The sequence below is a fragment of the Hemiscyllium ocellatum genome, chromosome 12, assembly GCF_020745735.1.
Source record: "Hemiscyllium ocellatum isolate sHemOce1 chromosome 12, sHemOce1.pat.X.cur, whole genome shotgun sequence".
Classification (NCBI taxonomy): domain Eukaryota; kingdom Metazoa; phylum Chordata; class Chondrichthyes; order Orectolobiformes; family Hemiscylliidae; genus Hemiscyllium; species Hemiscyllium ocellatum.
Window position 1 is genome coordinate 33,306,890 of NC_083412.1, and position 19,139 is coordinate 33,326,028.

The 19,139-nt window shown below is 40.3% G+C and overlaps 1 protein-coding gene across 1 annotated transcript; it reads right to left on the reverse strand.

The window, feature by feature from the left end:
- Positions 1 to 8,951: 8,951 nt before the first annotated feature.
- smpx (small muscle protein X-linked) lies at positions 8,952 to 16,516 on the reverse strand. The gene is made up of 4 exons (XM_060832966.1): positions 16,314 to 16,516; positions 14,930 to 14,991; positions 14,694 to 14,780; positions 8,952 to 9,470 (listed from the first exon to the last, which is right to left on the reverse strand). The coding sequence occupies exons 2-4, from the start codon at positions 14,963 to 14,965 to the stop codon at positions 9,342 to 9,344; spliced, it is 252 nt and encodes an 83-aa protein (XP_060688949.1). The 5' UTR covers positions 14,966 to 14,991; positions 16,314 to 16,516; the 3' UTR covers positions 8,952 to 9,341.
- Between the last annotated feature and the right edge of the window lie 2,623 nt (positions 16,517 to 19,139).

Here is a 19,139-nt window from a genome sequence, read left to right on the forward strand (position 1 = left end):
TATCATACCCATCAGCGAGTTATTTTCCCTGATATCTATGTATGTTTAAATTAATATATCCAGCCACTGTGTTATATCTGCATGTGTAAGTATGTATACATTCAACTGATTGTAACTATATTTCTCTGCATGGCAAAAAACTACAGCTACCTGCACACCATTGTTCCATAGACTTCAATTGTGCTCCTCACAGGGTTCATGGGTTCCTCTAAAGAGACTTAAAAAAGTGAAAGCTCAGAGAGATTTATTGCAAGCTGCAAAAAAAATCTTTTAAAGTTAAACAAATCTGCAACTGGCTATCATAACAAAGTTTCAAGCACATCTAATTATGCACTCATTAATTGTCATGATTAATTCATCAACTTCATTTATTAATGAAGCTATTCATTACATTTCCTCATTATAGTGTCTGCTTTATCTCATAAAATTATTCACTGTGTTTAAAATTTCCTATATTAGCAATATTTTAGATTTCAGTGAATTGCTCATTGCAATTAATGATGATAATTCTGTTTCAATTTATTAATGTACAACTTTTGGTCTGTTAATATAAGCCCAAGCTTTGTATTCATGAAAAGCAGAAGATTATGTAAATTTCTTAAATTTGTAGAGTTCATGTGATTAGCTGCATATAATAATATTTAAAATGTTTCAATTTCAAATGATGTATTTTTCCAAATATTTTATATTTAAGGTATATAAGAGGTTTTTTTTGATTTGGTTATTCACAGAAATTATGTCAAGAGATTTTAAGTGAATATACATAAAGTTGACAACTATTTACCAGTGAAATGAAAGTTGATGTCCGCTGCTAATTTAAATTTCCCCAAATTTTACAAGGTCATGAATTGGGCAGTAATTCAATACAAGTGATTGCAAATCAGCAGCCCACTTTGTACCCCCAATTCACTTAAGTGGCAATGGAAACTAAATGGAGTATAAAGTGTGCTGTGTTTACTCATTTTGCAATTTCATCCTAACAAACTTATACCACACTGACCCCAGTGAGTTTACTTAACAAATCATGGACTTCTGTAGACCAGCGTAAATGCCATGATTCAGTGACAGTCTGTGCAGAATTTCTTGTTTAATCGTTATCTAATGACACTTATGTGGACATTGAGTGACAAAAAGATCTGAATTATACATGATGTCTCCATTCATCCCTCCTCCATACCCAAGAGACTGCTGCTATCCATTGTCATCATTCACATTTGAATACAGGCAAGTTAGCAGCGGGTGATCATCAGCCATTGATCTGCATCTCAGATGGAGTCACAGCCCCAGAAAGGAAGTGAAGAAAGCATGTCAAAATATTTTCGACATTTTATTCCCTCAATCTATCTAGTATACATGCTTAGGTTTAATTTTTTTCAGCAGTCATTAGCATTAGGAGGGTGATGTATTTGTGATATAAAAACAGAAACAAGAGAAATTCAGCCGATCATAGAGTCATTCAGCATAGAAACAAATCCTTCAGTCCAACTCATTCATGGCAACCAAATATCCTAAATTAATCTAGTCTCATTTACCAACTTTTGGCCCATATCCCTCCATACCCTTCCCATTCACATATCCATCCAGATGCCTTTTAAATGTTGTAATTGTCCCAGCCTCCACCACCACCTCTGGCAGCTCATTCCATATACGCACCACCCACTGTATGAAAAAGTTGCCTATTAGGTCCATTTTAAATCTTTCCCCTCTCAACTCTGTTACAACATGGGGTAAACCCTCCTGCTTAATTTAAAACCTGCAACACAGAAAAGATTTATCCCATGCAGAATCTGTAAAAATTCGAGTGGCCAAGAACTATTTAAAGTAAAAATTAACAAATGTATTTCTTAAAGTATAACAGAGAATAATTAACTAACAATTATTTACAATTCTTTACTCTAGCCTATCTGTTAACTTCCCTTCTACAATACTTGTCCGATAAAACTCCCAATTAAGATTCATAAAACAAAGCTTCTTTTCTCCTTCATAGGGATTCTAGTTCAGAGGTTACCGATTGATCAAGTACTTTTAAGAGAGCTATTTTTCAGGCAGCCTTTTACATGCTGGGGCTTGGTGGTTCTCCTCCCAACTGTTCAATTTTCCCCTGTCTATACCCTAGAGCATCAGATTGTGTCATTGGCTTTTAAGATTGTCAATATATTCAATTCAAACTTGATTGGAATGTGGTCCTAGAGTCCTAGAGATGTATAGTATGGAAACAGACCCTTCGGACTAACTCGTCCATGCCGACCAGATATCCCAACCTAATCTAGTCCTCCTATTTGCCAGCAGTTGGCTCACATCCCTCTAAATGCCTCCTATTCATATAACCATTCAGATGCCTTTTACATTTTACAATTGTACCAGCCTCCTCCACTTTCTCTGGCAGCCATTTCCATATATGCACCAACCTCTGCATGAAAAAGTTATCTCTTAAATCTTTTAGCTCTTTTCCCTCTTACCCTAAACCTATGCCCTCTAGTTCTGGACTCAAATCTAAGTTCAATACAGCCACTAGTTCCCCTTTATCCATAGTACATGTTAACCAGTCAAAGAATTCTAATAATTTAGTTAAGCATGGTTTCCCTTTCAGAAAACCACAATGAACCCTAGCTAATTACCTTGAATTTCTCTTAATACCTTTAATAATAGCTTCTAACATTTTCCCCATGACAGATGTTAAACTAACTAGCCTGTAGGTTCTCACTTTTTCTCTCAATTCCTTTTTGAATAAGGGAAATACATTCTCTATTTTTCAATTCATGGAATGTTCCACAAATCAATGAATTTGGAATATTAAACTCATTCATCAATTGTCTCACTAGCTATTTCTTTTAAGACACTAGAATGAAGTGTGTCAGCACCTGGAGAATTGTCAGCTGCAACTCCAACAGTTTGCTAATTACCACTTCCCTAATATCCATGGTTTATGTAGACTCATAGAGATGTACAGCATGGAAACAGACCCTTTGGTCCAACTCGTCCATGCTGACCAGATATCCCAACCCAATCTAGTCCCACCTGCCAGCACCTGGCCCATATCCCTCCAAACCCTTCCTATTCGTATATCCATCCAAATGCCTCTTAAATTTTGCAATTGGACTAGCCTCCACCACTTCCTCTGGCAGCTCATTGCATACGCGTACCACCCTCTGTGTGAAAATGTTGCCCCTTAGGTCTCTTTTGTATCTTTCCCCTCTCACCCTAAACCTATGCCCTCTAGTTCTGGACTCCCTGATCCCAGGGAAAAGACTTTGTCTATTTAACCTATCCATGCCCCTCATGGTTTTGTAAACCACTATAAGGTCACCCCCTCAGCCTCCTATGCTCCAGGGAAAACAGTCCCAGCCTGTTCAGCCTCTCCCTGTAGCTCAGATCCTCCAACCCTGACAACATCGTTGTAAATCTTTTCTGAACCCTTTCAAGTTTCACAACATCTTTCCAATAGGAAGGAGACCAGAATTGCACACAATATTTCAACAGTGGCCTAACCAATGTCCTGTACAGCAGCTACATGACCTCCCAACTCCTGTACTCAATACTCTGACCAATAAAAGAAAGCATAGCAAACGACTTCTTCACAATCCTATCTACCTGCGACTCCACTTTCATGGAGCTATGAACCTGCATTCCAAGGTCTCTCCCTATGGGAGACTGGTTAGCAAGGTTAGATTTCATGGAATACAGGGAGAACTAGCCATTTGCATACAGAACTGGACTGAAGGTAGAAAACAGAGGGTGGTGGTGGAGGATTGTTTTTTAGACTGGAGACCTGTGACCAGTGGGGTGCCACAAGTATCAATGCTGGGTTCTCTACTTTTTGTCATTTACATATGATTTGGATGCGAGCATTTGGGCTTATTTTTATCCTGTGGTAAATTCTTACCAGGGCTCTCTACTCTTGGTTTAGTAGTGTAGGATCTCCCCTTCTATCCCTCACATGATGAAATTCTGGCTGGTAGCTTGTCTTATACAACAACATGTACTCAGCTGCTAATTCTGCTGCCCTTCTCACTTCCTGAGCTTTCTGTTCCTTCAAGTGAATTCTTACCATTTCTGGAAGTGAGTTTTTAAACTCCTCCAGCAGAATAATCTCTTATAGCCTCAAATGTCCTATCTATGTTCAAAGCACACACCCATTGATCAAAATGATGATGTTTACTTCTTTCGAGTTAAACCTAAGTCTGACCTGGTGCCTTCTTTGTGTTTCTGAACTGCTGTTTATATGCCTCTGGTACCAATTCATAAGCACTTAAAATAGCCTGTTTAACTTCTCCATAATCTCTTCACCCCTCACTAGCTCTGCCTACCAGTTTAGTCTGAACTAGCATTACCCATAAATCCTCGGACCACTCCATCTGCCTTGCCAATTTTTCAAATGAGATACAGAAGGCTTCAACATCTTTCTTATCAAAATGTGGCAGAGTTTTGACATATTTACATATGTGTCATTACCTTCTCTTTTAATCTCCATTCTGTTGACTTTAGGAGAAAGTGAGGACTGCAGATGCTGGAGATCAGAGCTGAAAATATGTTGCTGGAAAAGCGCAGCAGGTCAGGCAGCATCCAAGGAGCAGGTGAATCAACGTTTCAGGTATGAACCCTTTGGATGCTGCCTGACCTGCTGTGCTTTTCCAGCAACACATTTTCAATTCTGTTGACTTTGCTGACTAAGTCGCAACTTCAAATTCTCTCTTTTTGTCTCTCCCTTTATTCCCTCTCTCTCTCTCTTTGCTCAGGTAAGAACCTTCTCTGTCTTTCTTTTTCCTCTGTCTTTCTTGTTCTTCTCTCTCTCTCTCTCTCTCTCTCTCTGTTTCCTCTGTCTCTCTCTCTGTTTCCTCTGTCCCTGTCATCTCTCTCTTTCTCTTTCACTCTCTCTCATCTCTCTTTCTCTTTCTTTTTCTCTCTCCTCCCCTCTCCCTTTGTTTATCTTCTAACTCCATTTTCCTCAATTGTAATTTAAGTTTTTCTATCTCTGCTGCACTTGTCTGTATCTCTAATATACCTAAGTGTTTGAGTAACTTTTTTATGGCTTTTTTCTTTCCTTCTAAAGTTTCTTGGCAAATTTGAGAATCATCTTCAAATCCCAGAATCTCTTTAGCAATTTTAAGAGCCATTTCTCTCACTGTTAATTTAATCAACCACAAGTCACTGAAATAAAACAAATTGTCTCACCTACATTTATTTAAAGATCTAGGACACTAACCTGCAAGTGTTGAAATCTGCTGGGATTTCTCGTACCCCCAAATCTATTCAAATCTGTCTAAACCAGTTCAAATAATGGACTTGAGCCCCAAACCCTCCTGCTTAACTTAAAACCAGCAACACAGAAAAGATTTATCCCATGCAGTAATCTGTAAAAATTCAAGTGGTCAAGAACTATTTAAAACAATAAGTAACAACTTTATTTCTTAAAGTATAACAGAGAATAATTAACTAACAACTAATTACAAATCATTACTCTAATCTATCTGTTACTTTCCCTTCTATAATACTAGTCCAATAAAACTCCCAATTAAGATTTACAAAACAAAACTTTTTATCTCTAAACCAGGCAGGTTTTGATTCTTCTATTCGGATCTTCCTGTATCTTCTTTTCTTCTTCTTAGGGATCCTGTTTCACAGGTTACTGATCAGAAAAGGTACATTTAAGAGGGTTATTTTTCAGGCAGTCTTTTACATACTGGGGCTCGGCACTTCTCCTCCCAACTGTTCAATTTTCCCCTGGTCTTATACCCCAGAGCATCAGATTGTGTCATTGGCTTTTAAGATTGTCAATATACTCAATTCAGACTTGATTGGAATTTGGTATTTTTCGTGTATAATCTAAACTGATTGGCCTAATTCAAATCTGTTTTTATGTCATTTCCAAACAATCAGCTACTCCAGTAGCTGGAGCACATGTTGCATTGTGTCTTATTGAAAATACTTGGTGCTGTCACTGCTAGCTTTTAACTCTCTTAAAAGGTATAGTTCACCCACATTTTCATAGCACCTTAAACCTGTATCCTCTAGTTTTGGACTCCCTTACCCTGGGAAAAAGACCTTGGCTATTCACCCTATCCATACCCTTAATGATTTTATGGATCTGTATCAGGTCAGCCCTCAGCTCCAGGGGAAATAACCCTAGCTTATTCAATCCAAGCAACATCATTTTAAATCTTTTCTGCACCCTTTCAAGTTTAACTACAATTTTACCTATAGCAGGGAGACCAGAACTGAATGCAGTACTTTAAAAGTGGCCTAACCAATGTTCTGTGCAGCTGCAACATGACTCCCAACTTCTCTACTCAAGGCACTGACCAATAAAAGCATGTGTACCAAACGCCTTCTTCACTACCCTGTTTTCTTGTAATTCTACCTTCTAGGAGCTATGAACCCACACCCCAATGTCTATTTGCTTGGCAACACTCCTTTGGGCCCTACCTTTAAGTGTATAAGTCCTGCCCTGATTTGTCTTTCCAAAATGCAACACTTCATAATTATCAAAATTAAACTCCATCTGCCATTACACAGTCCATTAGCCCATCTGATCAAGGTCCTGTTGTACTCTGAGAAAACCTTCTTCACTGTCCACAACACCACCAATGTTGGTATCATCTGCACACTTACTAACTGTACCTCCTAAATCCACATTCAAATCATTTATATAAATAACAAAAATCAGTGGACCTAGCACTGAACCTTGTGACGCATCACTGCTCACAGGCTTTCAGTGCAAAAAGCACCACCCTCTCTCTCCTATCTTCAAGCCAATTTTGTATCCAAATGGCAAGCTCTCCCTGGATTCCGTGTCATCTAACCTTGCTAACCAATGTACCACGCGGAATCTTGTTGAACAACCTTGCAGAAGTTCATGCTGACAATGTTCCCAAATTAAACTCATCCCACCTGCCTGTGTTTGGCTCATGTACCCCCAAAGGTCTCCTATTCATCTATTTATCCAAACGTGTCATAAATGTTAGAACTGTACCATCATTCACTGCTTCCTCTGGCAGTTCATTCCACACGTGAACCACACTCTGCGTAAAAAGTTGCCCCTCATATTCTTTTTAAAACTTTCTCCTCTCACCATAAAAATATACCCCCCAGGTTTAAACTCCCCTCCCCTTATCTTCACCTTATCTATGTCCGTCATGATTTTGTAAACCTCTATAAGATCTCTCCTATATGCCAGTGACCAATTTTCCAGCCTATCCACCCTATTTTCATAACTCAAGCCCTCTATTCCTGGCAACATCCTGGTAAATCTTTTGTGAACCCTCTCTAGTTTAATGATATCCTTCCTGTCGCAGGGTGATCAGAACTGTACACAGTACTCCAAAAGTGACCTCACCAACATCTTGTACAACCTCAACATACTCAAAGGTCTGAGCAATGAAGGCAAGTTTGGTAGCATCTGTGGATTGCAAAACAGGGTTAATAATTCAAGTTTAATATCTTCAGATGTGTTTGTGATTTTTTTGTGTGTGAAAGCATAGAAGCATTTAAGAGTTATAACAGTCTATATGGATCTGGCAAATCATATCGGAATCATGGTACTGGATTGTCTGAAATGATTCCCTACATTACATCATTTCGAAAATAGTTCAGTGATTGTAAAGCTCTTTGAGCTGTTAGAAGGTTGCAAAAGGCATGTATGAAAGCAATTTTTTAAAAATCTTTATTTCAACTGCAATAAAGTTTGAAATGTTTTCTGTTTACATCTAAGAGGTAGATGTCCCCAAACATAAAAAAAAACCTATACATACCTTCTCTTACTGAGAAAAACTGACCATTAAACAGATGCTGTTTCAGAGAGGACAAGAAAATTCTTCAGTTCCTTATCAGCCTTCTGGAAAGTAGCCCATAAGAAACGTTTTCTATTTCAAGATTTTTTAAAGATGACTTTGTTCTTCCCTAGCTTGCTGTCATCAAATAAACATGAATTTAAATTATTTAATACACCCAAACTTTCAACCCTTTATGCTGGCAGACAAACTTCTCATAACAATGTTGCTGCATTTGTTTGATGTTCTGTTATAAGCGCTACATGAAATGTTAGCTTAAGCTATGATTTTCATGTATCTTGCATATTAATTGACGGGCTGTGAAAGTAAAGCATAAAGGAAGGATGCTATTCCATCTAGACATGTTTCCCGAGAACTACAATACCCGTCACATCACAATGCCTTTTGAAAGTATTGCCCTCTCCCATTATGAAAGTGACACTATGGCTTGTGCTATATAAAAATTAGTGAATAATCAACAAAATGCCATGAAATATAGGCTACGTTTATTATGTGCTGAGGTTAAAGTTCAATCTCAGAATTAGCAGAACAGCCACTCAGCATACACCTGACCCAGTTTCTCCAACTTCTACAAAATTTTCTCACTTACTGTCTATTGAGCCACAGTCTTTTAAACTGGCACAATTCTGGGAATGTGCATGACCCACACTCTGTCTAGTTGTCCCTCAAGTTTGCTTCAGGATCCCATGATTTGCTAAGACTGTCCAGCGAAGGGCCCATTAAATAGGTGCAGTGGAACAGGATAGTGCCATCTCACTACTCTAACGCTGCCACTGCCCACCTATTTGCTTTGCAAGCTGAATTAAAATTAGCCCTATGGTCTCTCATGTAGTTTGGTAACTTTATACTAATAGTCTGGATGTTTATTTTGCAGTCAGTGGAACACTTCATGTCCTTAAATGTTACAGTCATCAACAAGCACATTGGTGATGATGAATGGTTCAGTCTGAAGGGCCAGGCTGGCTTGTAAGGTGAACTGTGTCTACACACATCACGTTGAACAACAAACAAGCGGAAATGTAACTAGGAGTCGACCTTTGAGTGCAAGCATTGGGCTTTGCTGTGGCATTATTCAGCAGATCTGCAACAGTGAAACCAATAGTGCACCAAGAATCAGTGTATAGCTGACAATGTGTTCTTGGAACTACATTAGGTGAGACAATGTAATTTTTCAACATCTTTAATTAAAACATTCACTTATTTAACACCATGCGTTCTAATAATACATGCTTTATCCAACAGTGAAGCTTTGAATTTAGAAGATTTATGGTTTAATACATTTCAGTTGCTTTATAAAACAATATTTTATACTTACATTTTTCAGAAAACAGTACAATTGGCAGGCAAATATTGATTTTACAGTAACAGAAGTATCAGTAGCAAAGGTTCATTATACAACCATTACACAATTGGTTCATTTATTCTAACAATGCCGGTAGACCTGTATAAATTGTTGGGCCATAGGAGATGCCCATTGCTATCCTGCAGGAGCAGAGGTGGCTCAAAGTGAAAGTCAGTGATATAGACATTTCTGAATCTGAACCCATCTCACTTTTACTCAAACTTGGGGACAAATTTCAGCTCACTCTTGGCATTCTGAAGCTGCTTGAGGTTGACGGCTGGTCCTGGTAACTTCACTGCTCCAGGCAGTTCTTTTTTATCCTCTGATTTAATGCATGTCCCCTGTATCAGATGAAATCATTACTAAACCACATAAAAGTATACAGAATTGCCTTAGTTCACACCTTGCTCTTTCTTGGTCTAAGTGTCAATCTGTGAATTGTACTCAGAGTCCTACTTTGGCAGTGATAGCATTCTCATCACTGGGTCAGAAGGTTCTAAATCCAATCAAGTCTTTTCACTGGAACAGTATAAACCTGAGTTCTGTGGTAGCACTCTTGCCTCTGGGTCAGAGCAAGTCTGCCTCTCCAGAGACACACACACACTGAACACAAAACCTCAGCTGAATCTCAGTCCTCAGTGGTGATAGTTCTCAATTTTCCAATGTGCATTTTTCATATGAGGTGAGATCACAGAATCAAAGAATCATTGCAGTGCAGACAAAAGTTATTCAGCCCATCACATTTGTACTGGCTCTCTGTGCATTTTAATTTTGTCCCTGTCAACTGCATTTTTGCACTTTGTTTCCACTTAGCTAATTATGCAACAGCCATCTCACTGCTTCCATTGAATCTGTTTTCACCACATTTCTAAGCAGTGCATTCCATACCCGAAATAGTCGCTATCTAAAAACAGGTTTTTTTCACCGCATTTTTCCTTCTTGTGTAAAACACTTTAAAACTGTGTTGTCTGATTTTGATCCATTTATAAATGGAAACAGGTTTTTACCTCTCCCCTCTGCCCAGACCCACTATTATTTTGAAAACCGTTATCAAATCTCCTCTTTGTCGTCTCTTCTCTAAGGAAAGCAATCCCAACTTTTCCGATCCATCTTCATAACTGAAGTATCTCATCCTCAGAACAAATCTTCTAAACCTCTCTGCATTGTCTCCAATGCATTCATATCCTTCCTATAGTGTGGCACCAATGGCTATGCACAACACTCCTTCTGAAGTGTAACCAATTTCTGATATAAGTTCATTGTAATCACTCTGCTCTAGTTCTCTGTGTCCTTGTTAATGAAGCTCTAATAGTTTATGCTTTATTATCAGGTCTCTCTACCTGTCCTGCCACCTTGAATGACTTGTGCACATACACCTCCAGGTTTGTTTGTACTCTTTACAATAGTACGTTTTACAATAGCACAGGGAGTAATCTGAGATTATTACTTGCTTTTTCTCTATCTAACTCCCTACCTTACAATTTTGTAAGACTACAACATCCTCCTAAAGAACATTCTGTGACATCCTTGAACTGGTTCTAGGAGGGGAAGCAAACCACCAAGGAGTGTGATAAAAGATGCTGAAAGGCTGCATGTTCCCCTAACCAAAGAATTCCCTGTCAGTACTGGCCTTTTCTCCTCTACCCTGCTCTTTTAGATTTAAGTCTCTGAGCCTTCTTCTCTCCTACTGTCTCATTGCATTGTTTCAAAGGAGACATGGAGAATTTTCCTCTGTGTTCTGGCAGTTTCCATCTAATGAATCTGTTTTAACTTTCCAGCCCTGGATCTAGCTGGATCATATAAACCATCATTGGGTTGTACTCTCACCTGCTAAAACTATTCTCTATTCCAGTATCATTTTGGAATATAAAGAGAACCCTTGGTTGCTTTGCCTCCAGCCATATCTGTGTCCTTAAACGTTCTCTCACAGTTCCCTTTTCTCTCAACTGGAACAAGTGCAGATTCAAAGACTTCTTGGCCATTAAAATTAATATCATCCAATCAACTGTTCATGCCACCTCCTTTCTCCTCACTAACTTATTGAGCTCAATTTTCTTGAAGTCTCTTCTCTGGCCTGAGCTTGCCCTCTTCTCTAGGTTCTCTTCTATCACCTCTCATATCAGGTCTTGTCCATAACACCCACCTTCTCTTCTCTCGACCTTGTTTTCACTCACCTGGTAATCAACCAATTGTCTCTTCCTGGCTGCCATATTAGGTATTGTTCATAATTCTCTCAATTCAGGTATTGTCTCCATCTCCTTCCAATCTGTTATCATCAACCTGCTTCCAAAAAAAATCCCTTGACCCCCTATATTCTTGCAAATGTCAGCACCATCTTTGATGTCCCTTACCTCTTCCAAGCCCTTGAAACAAGTGGTTGTTTTCTGAATCCCCACACTTGTTTCCCATAACTACATAACCGGATCCCTCCAATCATTTTATCCCTTTCACGATATAAAAATGAAGTCATTTTCATGTTGAATGTGGCTGTGCTAAAGTTATATTATCCTTCATTATGCTGCCTGCAGCTTTTGACCACATTAATGTCCTTCAACATCTTCTCACTATTGTTAATTTGAATGGGACTCTGCTTTCCTGGTTTAAATCTCTTTATTCATAGGCAGAGAATGACCTATTTTGGCTTTTCTTCCAATGCCCATGCCAATATGTCAGTGCCTTCTAAGGAATATTTATTGATCCATCATCAAAAAGCACAATATCAAGCATGTCCCCTACTGACACCCAGCTCTACCTCATCATTAGCTCTCTTGACCCCTTCACTGTCTCTAAATTATCTGATTGTCTTTCAAAAGTCTAGTACAAGATGGCCATAAATTTCTACCAACTGTTTTTGGTCTGTGCAGTAAACTTCTATCTTCCTGCCCCTGGATGCTGCCTGACCTGCTGTGCTTTTCCAACTCCACTCTAATCTAAACTCTGGTTTCCAGCATCTGCAGTCCTCACTTTTATCCAGTAAACTTCAATCTCTAGTCACATTTCCAAACGTCTCCTTGGCAACTGTCTGAAACTCAGCCAAATTGTTCACAAACTTGGTTTCATATTTAGCCCTAAGATGAGCTTCCAAATATATATCTGTGCCTTCATTGACCACCCATTTCCATCTCTGTAACACTGCCCCACACAATTCCCAGCTCAGCTCCCCCAGTGTTTCAACCCTTATTTTTACCTTTGTTAGATCTACTGTTTGACCATTCTAATGCTCCACTGATTGACTTCCCATATTCTGTTCTGCTAAATTAAAGTCATCCTATATGCTGCTGCCTATATCCTAATTTGCACCAAGTCCTGTTCATCTATCATTGTCTACTAGTTAAACATCATCTCAGTTTTAAAATTCTCCTCCAGAGATTGTTTCCTCAACCATCAATGTTTCCATCTCTGTACTCTCCTGCTTTGTATTCTCCTCTAGATATCTTTTCTCCCAATGAAACGTGGCTCCTTGAATATCCCACATTTTATTTGTTGCATCATTGGTGGCAGTATGCCATCAGGGACTTAAACTCTGCAATTCGCTCTCTAATGTTTTGCATTTCTTTCCTCCAAGAAACTCTCCTTAAAACCTATATCTTTACCATGAGTTTTGACAGTAAGTTCTAGTATCTCTTCATGTGACTCAGTGTCAAGTTATATTTTTTCATGCTCCTGTGAAGTTAAATAGCAATTTGATTTTATTACATTAAGGATCTTGTACTGGTAGAAGTTCTTATTGTTGAAATAGGTGATTTGATTTATGTTTGTAGAAACATTACTGTGAGCAAATAGCTTGCCATGTTTCCAGTGCTACAGTAGTGATTACACTGTAAAGATATTCTATTGGTTGTTACATGTGAGTCTATGGATGGTGTTCTTTAGATGCAAATCTGCACTGATGCATAATTACTTTGTCCTGACATGATGCTTAACTCTATGAAGTGTAGCATGATCTTATTCAAAATTACACAAGACCGTATTTATCAATGAGCCTAGTGAAGATGCAACATTACAATTATTAATTAAAAGGTTAACTCCACACAATCCCACTGTGGAGACGGAGCATGGTTCTGTTTTTTTTAACACTGATTTATAATAATAGATGTAAAATCTGCCTTAATAATCTTTTCTTGGCACTGTATGAGCAGTTGTGTCTGATTCCAAAACACACCACATTTAACTCCCAATCTTTCACTGCTTTCCAGTTGTTGATATAGTTCCATAACCAGTATTTAGTTGTCAGTATGACTCACTCATAGTCTTTGAGTTAGAAAGCTGTGAGTTGAGATGTTGAGCATACAGTATAGGCTGACATTTCACAGCAATACTGAGGGAGTGCTGCACTGTCAGATATGCTGTCATTGGGGTGAGATATTAACGTGAGGCCCTGTCTGTTCCCAGTTGGGTGTTAAAGCTCTCCATTGGAGGATGCCAAGAACAGATCTCCCCTGCAATAATGTTTTGTTTTATAACCAGAAGTGCTATCACACTCAGCTGAGTGACTTTTACTCTCCCAAAGTCACTGTGATTTGTTTTTTTTGTTTGTTGCTTCCCTTTTTAAACACTGAGCACTACCAGTAAATCAGCAGTGCAGCCAATTAGATACTTACATGCAATGCCTGTCATGGGCAAGACAAGGCATCAAATGGAACTGGAGGGGGTAATAAAGCACTGTATGCTCCCACAGTGCCCACTTGTCTCTAAAGGCATCAAGAACATTGATGGGTACCATGTACCCTCTCTCCAACAATCCTTGGGCATGAAGGTAACAGTGGAAGAGTGTCAGACAGTTGGGAGACCCCCTCCACAACCAGCCACCTGGACCTGTTTAAGGCCATCCTGGCCAGGCCCAGGAACAGACCCAGGAGGAAGTCCTCCAATCTGTCCATTCCCCTTCACACCCGGGTGAAAAATGGTCAGGAATGTAGGGCTGACGCAACCAAAAACACAAAAGATGTTTCAAATCATTAAATTTCAAATAAAAGGAGGTGTAATCGCTCACAGCCAGTAATAATGATCTCTTTACCAACATTGATGAAAACAGATCACTTGATTACTATCACTTTGCTGTTTGTGGGACGGTGATGCTTATAAATTGGTTGTGGAGTTACGTATAACACTGCAAAAACAAATACTTATTTAGATGTTTAACACTTGGAACATCCTTAAGTCATTAAAAGGTGCTAAATGAACACAAACTATTCCTTTATTGGCACCAAAATGCAACAGGAAATCTGAAATAAAAGCAGAAAGTGCTGGAGAAACTCAACCTGGCAGCATCTGTAGAGGGAGAAGGTTAAGGTTTGGAGTCTGATGTGTTTCTTCCTTTTATGAGTAATGTGTGTGTTTTGGGGAGGGGCCGGGGTCAGCCAGCTCAGTTGGCTGGACGGCTGGTTTTTGCGAAGGAAGCTGGGTTCAATTCCCGTCCCAGCAGAGGTACAGACACTCCTCTCAACCTCTCCATCGACCTGAGGCCTAGCCCATTACCCGTCCTCTCTGTCTCTAGTGAGAGAGCAGCGGTGTGGTCTGGCCGGGCTGTACCTTGACTTACACCTATCCAGTTGCTCACTCACCTCATCAGGTTGTGAGGTAGACTCTTTTCTTTTGCTGGGATGTCCAGCTCCGGGCAGGAAGGCGCCCATGGGGATATTGATGTTGGCCTGCAAAATGGATTAAATAAAACCAAGTGTTAGCGTCGCTGGAGACCGTCGGCCCAAGACAGGCTGGTGACAGTCAGTGGGGTCACTTCTCGCACTCACAATATCCGGCGGTAGACCCACAGGCAACTTCTGAGGTGTTTTCCTCTCACCTGGATAGATTTGACATTGGAGCTTCGCTTGGACATTGCGTAGAGGGAAGCTGGATTTCCCGCTGGAAACGAGAAAAGACAGTTAAATCCAAACATCCAGAATGTGGGAGCTGTCACCGTGGAGAGCTAGAACTCTCTCTCTCTCTCTGTGTCTCTCTCGCTGGAACACTGGCCCCGCCAAAGATAATCTTTCAGTGTCCATTTCAATGTTGCCTGGTTACCCCACACAGGGACATCGAGCAGAAACACTCGAGCCTCTGTTCGCTCGGGTCTGAGTGAATCTTTAATAGACACTGAAATGATATTCTCAGCGCTGTCTGAGAACATTTGAAAGAATACTTTCCCTTCGTTAAAACCAGAACCCCCGGCCCACTTTCAGCGGAGTTGAATCCGCGCGTTGATTCTACAGATATGTCAGAAATGTCAAAGTAGAGATGACTAAACCGAGAGGGATTAAAATCCTGTGACAGTTAAGTCAAATCCCAGACAGAACTTAGGGATGTTATAGCAGTTACTGAAGCCATGATGTGGAGCTGCCTGGTGAAGGAGCAGCGCTCCGAAAGCTTGTACTTCCAAATAAACCTGTTGGACTAGGAGCTGGTGTTGTGTGATTTTTAATTCTCTGCATTTATTGAAAACACGGCACGAAATAGAGAAACCAACAATTCCAAATAAGTTTCACTTGAGGAATGTTCACTAAACTTCTCTCGTCCTGAAGAAGAGTCACACTGGACTCGAATCGTTAACCCTGTCTCTCCCTCACTCCGTAGAGTTTCTCCAGCGTTTTCTCTGTGTGTTAACTCTTTAAAAAGGAGCTCGATGTGTGCTGTCTAACGCGGAGCGGAGGAACCAGACTGGTTCCCGCTTGCGGTATTAACAGGCAGGAGAATCATCTCCCAAGAATAAGCATTGGAGGCGAGAGTGGATAGCATGGGGATGAGTCACGGCCTCAAAGTTACGATCCACTTTTGGCAGCTCCAAAAGCGGGACAGTGGAACTGAAAGGTCAATGTCGCTTTCTCCGGCTAGGCGCGTCACAGTCATAGGACTGGAGCTGGACTCTGTGGCTCTGTCACCATGAGGAGAGGCTACTATCCAACTCCCAGAGGTTAAACCGGTCCAACCAGCACACACAAGGCCAGGAGGAGCGACAACGCGAGGCAGGAAGGGTCACCTTTCCAAAAACAGCTCCCCAATCAGAAAGGGCCGACCGTCCCATGTCAGGTCACTTTCTCCTTGGGCTGGTATCAAGCTCCCCCTCCCTCCTTCCTGTCTCTCAACAAAACCACAGAATGGTCAAGTTGGCTTCTCTGACCAGCTCCTGCGACTCTCGGCCACTCCATCAGACAACAGTGAACCCCAGGAGAAACTTTCCCCAGCCTTACCTGGAACCCGGAGAACACCTTCGGGGCAGTTGCTGGCTCACTCTTTGCTGTTTATTAAACTCCAACCAACCGGCGGGATGTTACTTTCTGCCGGGAGTGGGGTGGTTGAGGGTTGAAATGTCTAAGATTTTTTTTGGGGGGGAGGTGGGGGAGCTAGACAGAAGTCGACCGAAGAAGATCGCTAGGGTTGTGCATCAGTTTAGTTTGGAGGCAGATTGTGAAAGGATTCCTGACGTTGCTGACAGTTGTTCCAACTAAAAATAGCGCCTGGTAGGCAGAGGCTGTTTTTTCCATGTTAGTACTGTATTTGCCCTTTGAGTGGAAGGGTCAAATGTGTATGGGTCAAACTGCGTTGAAACAGGTCTTATCAGGGACGCCACAGTGGTTATCATCAAACCTCTCTTATTCAAAATGACTTATTCCAGAAAGTTTTCCTTTTTTTGTTTCACACCTGACTAAGAATGTTTTGAGCAATCACAGTTACCCAAACCGAAGGCAGAATTCCTGACAGGTTTCATTATAAATATACACCTGCATTTTCAGGTGAGTTGGCAGGTGGTGGATAAAGTGAATGAGGATTAAGGGTTGGTGAAGATTGGAGATCTAGTCAATAACAAATACAGGGTGCATTGTGGAACGACTTGCATGTTTTGGACAACCATCAGCAGCTATTGCAACACACCATTATTTTGACCAGGTGCCAATGTTAAATGAACCGCACATACTTAGTGCCGTGTACTTATCGTAAACTATTTTCCTTTACCACATCCACTACACAAAGCTATCAGCTATTCCATAGTATCAGTAGAGAATTTTGACATCAGCTGTTTCTCCACAATATGCCCGTCTTGTTGCTGCACACCTTCCCGGGGATATGCTCATCTCGCTAGTTTATTGTTCAGACCGATTCCTGGGCTCACTAACCATATAAACTCCTGGTCTGGCAATTCTTCAAATTTAAAAATCTCAACTTTGTTCAAACTTCCGTGTGGCCTCCTACTATTCCAACTCGGTAACGTCCTCTTGCGTTACAAGTTCTCTGTGTTCCCTCAGTCCTGGTCTCTGTATCTTTTACCTTGTTACTTGTGATTTGCAGCAGCTTCAGCGCCAAACTTGGAACTTTCTCCTTAAGCATCACAAAGTCTCCAACTCTCTCTACTCCTTAAACCTGAACTTATCAAAGAAGCTTTTAATGCCAAATGTATTGCCGTCTCTGGCTCGATATCAGATTTCATGCGATAATGCTACTGTAAAGTGTTTTGGAATGTTTATCGTGGTAAAGGTAACATATAAATACAAGTTACAGTTTTCATAGCATGGCATTAAAAGATCTTTATATAGACAAACCACGCCATAAACTAATCCTTAAAACAGATGCAACTATCACTTTGGAAGAAGTATATATTTTTGGGTGAAAGTCAAATTGAAATTAACATATAAATGCCAGAAGTCTCTCCTATGCACACGTGAAGAGGTTGAAAGTAGCTTGCAAGTCTGGTGGAGAGTGGTGTTAACTGCACAGTCATCCTCATACTGCAGATCATGAACCAATGGTAATATGACAGTATATTTGCAGTTTATTTATAGTGATAGCCCCATTATCTGAGTCTTGAGGTCCAACGTTGGTGCACTGCATGTTTAGCAATGCACATGAGGGACTTTGGATGTCAGAAATTTCTACCTTTGGCCTCCAGAAATGAGTATGGCTGAAATCATTTTGTTAAGTTGGTTATATTTGTGTAACAATGCAAAATAAAAATAAAAGTGATCCAAGAATGTAGAATATCGATTTGGGTCATTTGGTGGCCCTCAGTCATTTTTAAATTCAAGGATGATTTCTAATCAGGATTGTTTGTTTCTGCCAGGGTTGTTCTGTTGCTTTCACCTGCCTTACAGAGCTGCTTTCAAGATGTACACTGTCTTTTGTTTGATGGACCTCCTGTTAACTTAGGAGAATGCAGTAGAGGCATCATTTTTGGAATCTGTAAATCAGGCTTATGTACTGCACAGTGCAGGTCTCACAGCTATGTAGGAATGTGGTGACAGCAGCTGGTTGTACACTGGGACTCCTGTTGATCTGTGGTCTTTGTTGTGAAATACTCATTTTGTAGAAAGTTGAGCTGGCAGAGCAGATTTAGTGTCAGACCTCCTCATCAGTATTGGCTTTTTGAGAGAAGTAGCAGCCAAGTTATGGGAACATATTCCACATATCTCCGAATTGTATGGTTGGGGTAGGGGAATCATTTGCTTGGCCAGGGTTGATCTACAAGTTGTTTTTTGGCAACCTTCAGGAACAGGCCAAGTCTCTCCTATGCACACGTGAAGAGGTTGAAAGTAGCTTGCAAGTCTGGTGGAGAGTGGTGTTAACTGCACAGTCATCCTCATACTGCAGATCATGAACCAATGGTAATATGACAGTATATTTGCAGTTTATTTATAGTGATAGCCCCATTATCTGAGTCTTGAGGTCCAACGTTGGTGCACTGCATGTTTAGCAATGCACATGAGGGACTTTGGATGTCAGAAATTTCTACCTTTGGCCTCCAGAAACGAGTATGGCTGAAATCATTTTGTTAAATTGGTTATATTTGTGTAACAATGCAAAATAAAAATAAAACAACACACCCATGCACAAATTATTCATCATACTTAAACAGAATAATATTACACTTTCCAGCCTTGTAGCCCAGAGCAGATTCTTTGCCTTTACAATCTCTTGTCCTTTATTAAACTTCTTGTAGCACTTAGGGAACTTCTGCTGTATGTTTGTGTCGGAAGAAAGTGGATTCAAGTCTAACTCAACAGACCTGAGCTCCTGATCTAATC